This window comes from Seriola aureovittata, chromosome 10 (genome assembly GCF_021018895.1).
Source record: "Seriola aureovittata isolate HTS-2021-v1 ecotype China chromosome 10, ASM2101889v1, whole genome shotgun sequence".
NCBI classification, from domain to species: Eukaryota; Metazoa; Chordata; class Actinopteri; order Carangiformes; family Carangidae; genus Seriola; species Seriola aureovittata.
In genome coordinates, this window is record NC_079373.1 from 23,663,379 (window position 1) to 23,674,885 (window position 11,507).

The window sequence follows — 11,507 nt, forward strand, 5'->3', positions numbered from 1 at the left end:
TCACATATCGAGACACATCTCTGTCTGCCTGACTAAAGGATGTGATGTTTTTCTTCAGCCTTGATATAAATAAATATTAAAATGCTAATAGAAGATGTAGTGATCATTTTACTAAGAAATAGCAACCTTTCATTTCATATTTCAACAACCTGTCTGTGTTGCTTCCTGAATGAGAGTCTCCTGTCTGGTCAATTGTTTTCATTTACCTGGCCCTCTGTCCTTCCCTTGTCTGTCTGATTGATACCATATTGTACATTTACAGTATTATAGAATTTTAACTAATTGAACATCAAACCATAAAACTATCTAAGTGGGTAGATGGGCTTGTTTGGGTTTATCTTGCTTTTTTATATCATTTTTTCTTTCTTTTTGTTCATCATGATTTGTTAAGTATTGAACGAACTTTAAACCATATTTCCAAAACATTTTCAAGCTGCAACACAAATGAATTAAGTCTCTAATCATACTGCTGCCCTTTAAGACTTACAAACTGATGTCTGATTTCACTTAAAGGCTGTCAATGACTCAAAAAGTTGGCCTACATAACACTTCCTCATAAAAGGCCTCTGTGATCCAGGAAAAATGGGTGGAGGACTTGGCCATATGAAAAGACGCAATGAGGCAAGCAAGCAACAAGTAAATAAATCAATAATACGACCACAGAATATTCCACAATGACTGTGAGGAAATTTCATCAGTCTTTAATACAATCAGGTCTGAACCTGAATTAACAGTTCAAACAAAGCAAACTGTGAACATTAATGATAAATTTAATACCCCAGTGTTTGTGTGTATTTCCCAAACTAATAAAAAGTCCCCAGTTGTGTTGAGATTCTTATTCTAGTCTTGTTTTTTTTTTTCAAACTGACAGTGTGAGCCCATCACTAAATATTGGCCCAAGATGACTTGTTGGGCCTACTAAGGATCTGACTTTCCTGTTATATGGCAAAGACACATCTACAGCAAAAAACACGCGTACAACATGTACTAGTGTGGTGCAACTAGGTGCTAGTGTGCAAGAACACCTACTGTACGTGACAAAGAAATCACACGTAGATAAAAGAAGCCTAACGCAACCTGCCCAAATCTGTAAGCGTGCTAAGATGGTAGCTGTCTTTTCCTTCCACCTGATCTGCTTCGCTGAATTATTCACATAGCCCAGTGCTCCATTTTCATTGTGGGATGTGGTTTTACGTCACCAGCACCCACAGTACTGAGCAGTCACCTCACCAGGCCCTGCTGTGTCAGGCTACCATGGCAACAACACATAAGAGCATGACAAGCACTGGATAGCTTCTGCCAGAGCTGTCCATCTACAAGAGTTACACTTACAGACTCAATGGAGTTCGAGTTCATATTACCACCTCACAGTATTTTCAATTTGAGCACAAAAACTATCCAGCTGACTGAGCGGGAATTCAGCCAAAAGCTTGCACCTGTTTGGCTGCAGGTGAACACCTAGGGCCCACTTGAGCATAATTCTCAATTCTATTTGCCTTTCTATGGACTATAAAGGTCCATTCAGAGCCAGAGACGTTGATGATTTGCCATAGGCTGATGAACGAAATAGTACAATGTTTCATTAGAAATTATGTGGAATACATTGTTATGAAGAAGAATATAATTTATCGCAGGATGAAACCTGACTAACTTGAATAAGCACTTATAAACATGGAACACCACCCTACAGTTACTGGGCATGCTACCACCTGAGCTAGTGTCACCCCAGTGAGTCAGAGATATGGCTACACCCATATGCAACCACAAATCCAAACCAAATTCAACGGGGAACTTAATTAAAAATTAATATTACTATTTGATAATATTACAACAGAAAGAACCAACCAGCTTCCTCATTTAAGGCAGCAGGATGCTACAGAAACTAAACTGAACAGCTCAATTTAGATTTCTACTGAAGCAACAGACAGTGACATACACTTACTAAGCACTTTATTAGTAACACCATATTAATACTGGGTAGGGCCTCCATTTGCTTTCAATAACAGCCTAAATTCTTTGCATCATGGATTACACAAGATTTCGTAAACATTCATTCTGCTACATGTTGACATGATTGCATCACATCATTTCTGCTGCTTTGTCAAATGAACAATCGTGGTGCCAATCTCCTGTTTTACCACATCCCGGGTTCTACCGATTCAGATCTCATGACTGGCAAGGCCAACTTAGTTCACTGAAGTCATTGTCACATTCATGAAACCTGTTTGAGACAACTTCTGCACAATCATAGAAGATGGTAAACTGTGGTATAGTATATTTACTGTATATATGTAGTGTGTATTTACACCTATTAGCAGGCGCTAATAAATTGCTGGGTGAGTGTATACACACTCCTAATTAGCATGATCATTTTGGTGACCTAAGTTCCTTCAGTGTGTGTTTATACTAATTGCTTACAGTCGATTAATTTTTGCGCATTGGGCCTTTAGCATTTTAAGCAATTCTCATCTGATAATAAATTAAAATACAGGCACATTTTACTGTACAACGTGTCCATGCTGCAACAAACCTTCACAAGCATCAATGAACAAGAACAAAGTAGACCCAATGTTGCCTGGTGTTGGGTCTGTGTATGGAAACACGACCAGTTCCACTTCACGTGGGAGTGACGGATGTAAACCTGCATTTACAATTTAGTTTACATTCTGCTGAGTGTTAAGACAAGCCTAATTTTAACTGGCTATGCCACTAACCATGGTTCTGGAAAATCCAGGGAAAACCCCAGAGCTGTTAAAAAAAAAAAAAAAACTCCTACCCACTGTGGTGAGGCCAGCATTTCTTAACAGCTTCGCTATGGTAACAATACAGTGCAGCCATTATATAATCTGACCACTGGAGATGAGGAGACAGTGTGTCCTGTAAACCACTCTCCTGATAACCTGATGTTTAAACAAATTGACGCACATACACCCAGAGTAAGACAACCCCACTGCTCTGGGACTCAAATGACATAATCATATAGATGCAGAGTGTGGTAACCTCTCCCTATGAACACAAATATTTATCTAACCAAGCTAACACAGGTCTACTAATGCACACTGGAGCGAGTAATCTACAAATGCGTATGCACTACTAGCTGACGTCAAGGCTAGACCAACTCCTACACACACAAACACATGTAGTGGAAGTGAGGCAAATGCAGAAGAAGGATCAATGCAGTGTTATTAGAAAATAAAAGTTACTGAATAACCTTTCAACTGAGTTGTAGGGCTGGGCGATATGGACCAAAAATCAAATCTCTGTATTTTTAGGCAGAATAGCAATACATTACATTACAGTTGTAAGTCAGAGCCACATGTAAGATGTCACAAGAACTTTTATTAAAACAGACTCTGGTCAAAATGAAATGCAAAGATTTCCTTCCCTGGTTGAAAATATACAGCTGCAAAACTAAAATAAATAGCCTATATTAAATAAGAATAACACTTTCTCTAAAAACGCTCCTTTAGTTATTTTGAACAACATACTGATTAAAAACTGACAAAACACACATCTGGGCAAATAACAATAAACATGTAAACACAACTGCTCATCTGGTCTTTTAATTTGAACCATCTCAAAATAATTGTGCCACTGCTTTCAGTGTTTCCCACAGGTTGAGAATCACTTGTGGTGGTGGGTGGCGTGCCCTGTGACCAATGTGCATGCAGAGACTTGTGCAGTTTAGAGGGGGAAAGTGTAACTTGTTATTTTCTGGCGCTACCGAGGTTCCCTAAACGTCTCGCATACAGACTATCGCTACCTTGGTGGCCGCACACAGAAGCCCCTAGTCCCCACTCAGTTACTGCAGCGCTCGCAACTCATACAGGTGTGTGGCTGGGTCTTCTTTGGGCTTTACGGAAGTAACAGGTTATCTAATGCAACATCAAATAAGTATACTGTCCAGCCCTACCCAATGGCCTTTCATTATTTTATTTAAAAAAAAAAAAAAAGGCACAAAAATACATGTTTTACAAAGCAACTAACAAACAAAAGGACAGTTTGAAATTGTTGCTCACTGCTGGTGGCCCCAGAAGAAAAATGGCCATGTTACACTTCAGAAGCGTCCAGGTCAATATAATTTTGTGGCTCCAGCAGGTAAAGTTACCAACCTTGACACATCAATTTTCTATCCTCAGAGAAGCCCTTTATCACATATGAATTGAGCTATTGTGAAGCATGTTAGGGTACATTGTGTAACCTACATGCAGGATCCAGCCTTGGCAGCTGTTGCATGGACAGGGGGCACACATATGAGCACACCCAGAAACACACAGGAATGTCTGAATGTTTTTTCCTGGATCTAAATGTGGGTTTTCATATACCACATTCTTCCTTTGCCTTTTGTGTCCTGACTGACCTTCCTGAAATTCAGTGCCAGCCCATTTTAACTGCACTATGATCTCAGCATTTGCCGACACTGCTCGAAGACAAAACACACGCAGGCACACATGAAAGCACACTCGTACACACTTAACCAGGTCAACTGAGAGCAAAGCCTTCATGTTATGCAACAGCTATAGCTCCAGTCTCTTCCTCACCTCCAAGAGAGGGGTTTTGGTGCTCTGAGGCTCTTTGTATTAGATTTTAGTCCAAAGGAATTTTTTTCAAAAGACAGGAAGACCACACTTTTGTGTCTACTTTTGTTAGTCATCTCATTCATTACTATTGAGATAACTGAGAAACTGTGTTCCTTACAGATCAGGACTGCACAAAGTGGAATGGTGGGTGTGTGAAGTGCATTAGCTGCAGACATACCCAGTAACTCAACTGCATTTGTCACAGATTGCACAATGTTTGAAGAGTTTGTAATAGTTTACCCAACCCGACCAACCTACTTGCTGAAACTTGCAAGTAAGAACGTAGGTGAATGAAGTTGCCAGCCTGCTGTCCCATACTTAATAAAAAGGAAATACTTTGCCTTTGAAACAAGCTGGGAGTTCATTAAATATGTCACGCACCATCAACTTCCACATGCCAACAAGACCACAATAAGTCATCAACAATTTACAGTACATTTCAAACAAGAGGACCGATTTTGATGTTGCACAGATCCTCTTCTACAGGTCCTTAATGTATCGTGTGGCAAAAAGTGTGCTTACAAGCTTAAAGCTTAGTAACTTAATGAAGTTCATTTGCACAAAAATGTTTCAAAGTTCACAATTCTGGCTGTCTTTCATAAGCACATTCTCCTTCTCACCATAGCCTAAGAGACATGCCAAATATTTCATGACGCTGTTCCTCATATAAACATCTCAGTTCCTCTGCACATTATGCAAGACCAGCAGAGTTTAGGGCGTGACACGTTGAACATGGATCAGATGTTTATGCTTGCAGGCATGTGGCCAAAAACACATAGCTGCATTACAGAATGAGGAAGCAAGGCAAAGAGACAGACAGGGGGGGGTCTGTGCTGTGTATGCCCTTGAGCTCCCAGTGAGAGGGTGCAGGTTAATACAGAGCACTTCACATTACATAAGAAGAGAGAAGGCCTAAACATATAAAGCTGTGGCAAGACTTTGCTAAGCCCTGTGGGAAACGCACATAAACAACCATTGTCCACGAAACTAAGTCAGCTCACTGTATTGGCATATCATGATGACAGATGATGTGACATTTGACTTCAAGACACATCCGATCTTTCTCAAGAATATTCTACCCTGTTACTCTCATTTCTGAACATTTTGTACCGCTTAAAACCAGCTGAGTTTCTTTCTGAGGTGTGCAACTCTTACTTCCTTTCAACTATTTTTGGTTTCTCTCATAACAAAACTATATAGTACTCAGAATGCTGTTGGCAGGTTTTTCTGTGTAAGTGATGTTTTGTGACTTATAGTTATTGTGGATGTCTATTATACCCATCCAATCAACTAGTGACTGGTAATGCAATGCTTATTCATCATCTGCCTCAATGGCTGAGCTTACAAAAACCATCCACGTATTCATAGCACAAAATAGCATTCTTACTAAACACTAACAAGAATAATAGTAACAGAGAAATGAAGACCAGTCACACATGTAGCAGACAACTGGAGATTGTTTGTGTGAGACACACTCTCACCTACTAGAGATAATCTGTTTGGTTTAGGTGAGAGGTGGCGCCTGGGTCAAGCGTGCAGGATGCAGGATTGAAACGTCATCAACACACCCAAACGCTTTCTGTGAATTCTGCAGACAATTAAATACTCTTTTCACATCTGGGCTCAATCCGAAATTATATGGACTTTGTACTAGGGAGGTGGCAGAGTACAGTCTGATAAATGTCTGGTCCAACTGATTTGACATTTGCATTCTCACAAACAGCTCCTCTGGGTACTGTCTAGATAAGTTCAAGGCTGCAGTGCATGTGTGAAAGCACAAAGGCGAATGTAAAGTACAGAATATAATGATACAAAGCGGGTTGTAACAGTTCTTGAACTAAATAATAACATTAGTGAGTGATGGATTATCCAGAGATTCAAGTGAAGGTGAAGGTCCTCACCTGTAGTATCTGGACTGCAGATAAGTGGAGCACACAGCCTTGGAGACATGGCTGGCTGAGCCAAAGTCAATGACCTTGACTCTGTAGGGTTGCCTGGAGGGGTCTACCAGCATGATGTTCTCTGGCTTCAGGTCAGCATGGATCAAACCAAGAGACTTTAGCTTCTTTAAGGCTGTTGCCACCTGAAAAGATTGGCATATATAAATACAAAAATGAGCTAGTGTGACACTCAGCAGTCATTCTAGGCTCAAGATATGCTGAGGGAATTCAAGATCCTGAGCTCCATAAAAGAAACAATGATTACCAACTTATTCTTTAACTCTACAGCTGTGCACAATGTTCAACATATAACACATACATGATTGTTTTTGGGTCGCTTAGCCCAGCAGAAAACTGTGTTTAGTTAATGCATTATATTTTTGTATGACTGTAAACAAAGCTCACTTTACCTGCTGCAGAACAGGCCGGATGATTTTGAGTGGCAGTGGGCTGAACTTGTTCTGTTTAAGGAAATCATAGAGGTTTTGCTCCAGCATCTCAAACACCAGGCAGGTGTGGCTGCGGTGCTGAAAGCACTCCAGAGCACGCACCACATTGTGCTCATCTGCATTCTCGCTGCTCAAGCGGGCCAGGATCTCCACCTGAGGATTCAGGAGCAGGGAAGAAACCAAATGTGTTCAGTTACAATCATCAAGTGTAAAAAAAAATTGAAAACATTAGCTAATAGACAGTTCTGTAGCATCTAGAAAGACCAAACACTGTCTCTCTCATAATCAAAAATGAGACCTTTCAGTTAATCTGCAGTTTCAACTAAAACACTGACAATGAAACATTTACACAACAAAAACACACAAATCCTCACCTCAATCTGCCCCTGACGAGCATAGGATGGATGGTTCTTCAATATTTTCACAGCCACTACTTCATTCGTTCCCCTCTTCCAGCACTTCACCACCTGACCAAAGGTGCCGCGACCCAGGAACTCCAAGACCTCGTAGCTGTTCTTTAAGGAGCACAGAACCTCGTGCTGAACTAACTGATAGTCACCATCTCCTGATCCAGTTCTGGTCACTGTGGCTCCTGCCACTGTCTCAGTACTATCCTTAGTTTCAGTCCCATTTGTCACTCCATCAACCATGCTGTGTTTAGTAGGCAGTGTTCCTCCGCCCACTACTCTGACAGTGTCTGCATTGTTCCTGGTGCCGGTTTGCAACATGGCCACAGGGGGAGGAAGTGAAGGGAGAGCAGAAACCTCCTCCACTATCTGCATGGTTCCAATGCAGTTGTTCTCCTGTGGTTGTTCTCTACTTTCACCTGCTGTCTGTTCACATCTCTGGGTGGCACCTGTGTCTAGAAGGTTAACGTATCCCCCTCTAGCTTGTCCTCTTCTGTTTCTGTCCTGTTCCTCCTCTGCTCTGATACAGGCCCCCCTCAGGAGCCCACAGTCCAAGCCTCCTCCCGATGGAGTTCCACCACTGTCCCTGCGAGGCCTCCCTTCCTGTGGGCCTCTGCTCTGGCAAAGAGCCTCTTGATCCTGGATCGCAGCTAGAACTTCTTTTTGTCGCTCAGACCTCTCCTCTCTTTGTGATACGGCCGTCTGCAATGCCCACTCCTCCCTTTCTTCCAGTTGCACTGCCCTGTGCTGTCTTCCTGAATCAGCACCAGCTGAGGATGGGATAACGTTGTTGGGATAAGCAATTCCGTAGTTGACTCCGATCACGTAGGTCTTGGGAGGAGGTCGGTGCTGAAAGGCTCTGCTGGTGTTATTACTGCGGTGAGCTTCACCTGTGTGTCTGCTGGTACCACTTCTGCTGGTTCCTAAGGCACTTGTTTGCGCTGAGTGCAGGTGTGATGGGTAGACCAAGACTTGTGAGGCCATACCTAAAAACAGAAGATAAAAGGGAGATAAATACAACACAAACCACATGTAGGATTTAGTAGAGGTTATGGCAAAGCTGACACAATTTGACAGATGTTTAGGCTTAGGTATAAGGACTATCTACATAATCACTTAACATGCAAAAATAGCCAACACCAACATGTAAATGTTAAAATGAGACTGTACAAATTCACTGTAAAAAAAAAAAAAAAAAAAAAAAAAAGACTCCAACTAAAATTCTGTGTAAGCTGGTTAATATATATCACTAACCCCTGGGCAAGATTTCAGTCCAAATAAAGCAATCTTAAAAGCTGCCAAAGCAAATTTGCATGTAATCCATCAAGTCATCCTTACTGGAAAGGGGAACTGGTCAGCTGTAATGGGAGATGGGGGAAGCCCATTGCATTGCTGGCCTGTCCCTGCACACTACACTGGAGGGTCAGTTTCACACAAAGTAGAACAGCAAAGCAAGCAAGTACCCCAGGGGGAAATGATACACCATGAAGCATGAGTGTTCTGTAACTCTGACATTTTACAGATGCACCTATTACACACTGAAATGACTGTTGACTGAATTCAATGATTGATAAACCTGTCTCTCTGTTAGTATGGTTATTGTTACTTCATGCGATGGCCACCGAGCAATATCCTCAATTTCAATAGCTTCAAATCAAAATCTAAGTCAATCAAATGCTGAAGGAAATTCATTAGGAGAGCAAACCGTGAGCTCTACCTGCTGCTGCTTCAGTTTATAGCGTGTGCAACACAACACTTCAACTGATCTGTGGAGTGATAACTCACAGAGATGCAATCATCCAAGTCTCCTGCCTCTAAATTTTGTGAGCTTTTTAAGACCAAAGGAGATATCATGAAATGTACATTCAAAACCTACAGAATGAGGTTTATTGTTTATGGTTCAAGTAGAATTTTATTTTTCAAAGGAAAACAGGCAGAGGCGAAGCCTGTCAGTCAAACATAAATATTTCCAAACAGAGGCATAAGTTGTGCCTGACTGGGTTTACACCCAAAAGTCAGGTGCAGTTTAAAGGCTATATCACACAGTATATAAACGCACTTATGAAGTTGACTGTCTTAAGAACAAAGTTTTGTTAAACAAGAAAGGCCTGCTGATAGCTAGTGGCCTCCCTAACTATTGACGCTGTCACACACAGGCTCAGGCAGGCAGAGGGGTGTGCCTCAGCGTCAAGATTACAATACAATACACTTCACCTCTCATGACTAGCAGGGCGGGGGTGATTTTTAACACATACACTGCTGATAGAGATTAAAAACCCCTGTTCTAACAAACTTTCCTTCCAAACAAGGAAAAACCCTGGGTGTAAAAATATGTGGATTTCAATTTAGTTAAAACAAAATTACTCAATGTGCAAAACTGATCTGACTACTACAGTATTAACCAGTGAATGAATATAAGAATTGTGTTTCCTGACAGTAACTTGGAGGCTGTAATTAAAATTCTTGCAGCCAACAGAGTATTGCAGAAAGATAACATTTATCCACTGATCACTAAAGTACAGTGTATGCATTGTGAGAAACTACTTTCATCATTTACCTTCCATGGCTGAAAACCTGACAAATATTGATAATAACTTGATGATGCAATTAAAAAAACATAACTTAAACATAGTTAAAGCAGAAGACCGACCAGTATATGGCTGGTGTGCCTAGGTGCCACATCCATCCGTTTTTTAGGGACAGTTGCTCAGACACAGCTGTGATACCTCCTGCTCTACCCTCTCACTGCCAAACTAGGTAGCCTGATATCCCACAGGGCAACAAGATCCAAGCCTGAAATGACACGCAGAGGTGTGTGCGTGCATATGTATGTATGTATGTATGCATGTGTGTATGTGTGTGTGTGTGTGTGTGTCTCACAGTTGTACAAGAAAGCCAGCTGTACACACAATTTGTTACTGATCAATCTAGAAGACAGTTAACATATGGGAGGAGTGGTGCGTGCGTACGTGTGTGTGTGTGTGTGTGTGTGTGCGCGGGTGGGTGGGTGTGTGTATGTGTGTGTGCGTGTTTGGGGGAAGGGTAACTCTAGCCTAGACACCTGTTGAAACTTATGTTGCGAGTGACAAGTAGCTAAATAATTGGTGTGTGACGCTATCTAGGTTTAATAACCAAACAAACCAATTTATACTTCATGTGAGTCAAGGACTGCGTGTGTTTAATTATCTTTTTACCTGATAAATTCAACCTTTATCCATATATTTTCAAGATAACATTAACATCTCACAAATTGCACATATAAAGTTACTCAAAATCTAAACACATGCATACTCTTCACAGACCACTGAGTTGAACTACTATTAGTCTTTAGCTCGAGCTAATTAGCTTTCGCTAACTCTTGTTTACCAAAGAGAACAAACTGAAGTTTGCTAGCTTAACAGTTAGCGAACTAGCTAGCTGTGAGCGAAGTCCTTTCAACGTTTGATTGATTAAAAAAAAAAAACAACACCGGCGCAAATGTATTTGACAGTTTGGTCTAATGAGGTGACATACCTTCAGTAACACCAGTAATTCATATCACCCAGAGCGTCAAAGAACAGGCTAGCAACGAGGACCCGCACCACAGTCAATTCCTGCAACGATGCCGCTGCTGCCGCTGCTGCTGCCATCTTGTTCAACGACGAGGAGAGACCGAGCGACTTTTCGCACATTTGAGGCTCCAAATAACACGAACAACTAGATATTACGAAAGCCAGCCATGACCCATGGTTTCAACAGCCGCCCGAGGTTTCATAAAACGTTGCTCTCGTGTCTACTCGAGACGAGGATCCGTGTTTCTAAACTTTTGCATGTTAATACGCCTCGTCCACGACAGAGATAGCTGCTGGCTGCTAGCTGTTGCTGCTGGTTCGGTAGCTTGTTGCTTCTCCGCATGTGTGGAATGTTGGGGAGGGGGGAGAGGGAGGGGGGAGAGAGGGAGAGAGAGAGAGAGAGAGCTGTCTATAAATGTCACTGTGAAAACATTACACTTCCGTGATATTTTACTGCGTTATATACATTTAGAAACATTATAATTAAAACGTTTTCTTATGATGAGTTTATTTAATCATCCATTGAACTTAATTCTATATTCCATATTTCAACTTCAAACAATGTCTTCTCTTTTTATTG

At 41.4% G+C, this 11,507-nt stretch overlaps 1 protein-coding gene across 4 annotated transcripts in view; it reads right to left on the reverse strand.

The window, feature by feature from the left end:
* Positions 1 to 11,253, reverse strand: part of LOC130176016 (homeodomain-interacting protein kinase 3-like) — a 31,534-nt gene extending 20,281 nt beyond the window's left edge. For all 4 annotated transcript variants that reach the window (XM_056386809.1, XM_056386808.1, XM_056386807.1 and 1 more), the window contains exons 1-4: positions 10,890 to 11,253; positions 7,344 to 8,362; positions 6,931 to 7,122; positions 6,482 to 6,663 (exon numbers count right to left, since the gene is read on the reverse strand). In XM_056386809.1, the coding sequence (XP_056242784.1) occupies positions 6,482 to 6,663; positions 6,931 to 7,122; positions 7,344 to 8,360 (1,391 nt within the window). In that variant the 5' untranslated portion in view covers positions 8,361 to 8,362; positions 10,890 to 11,253. The remainder of the gene's footprint in view (positions 1 to 6,481; positions 6,664 to 6,930; positions 7,123 to 7,343; positions 8,363 to 10,889) is intronic.
* Positions 11,254 to 11,507: the final 254 nt, after the last annotated feature.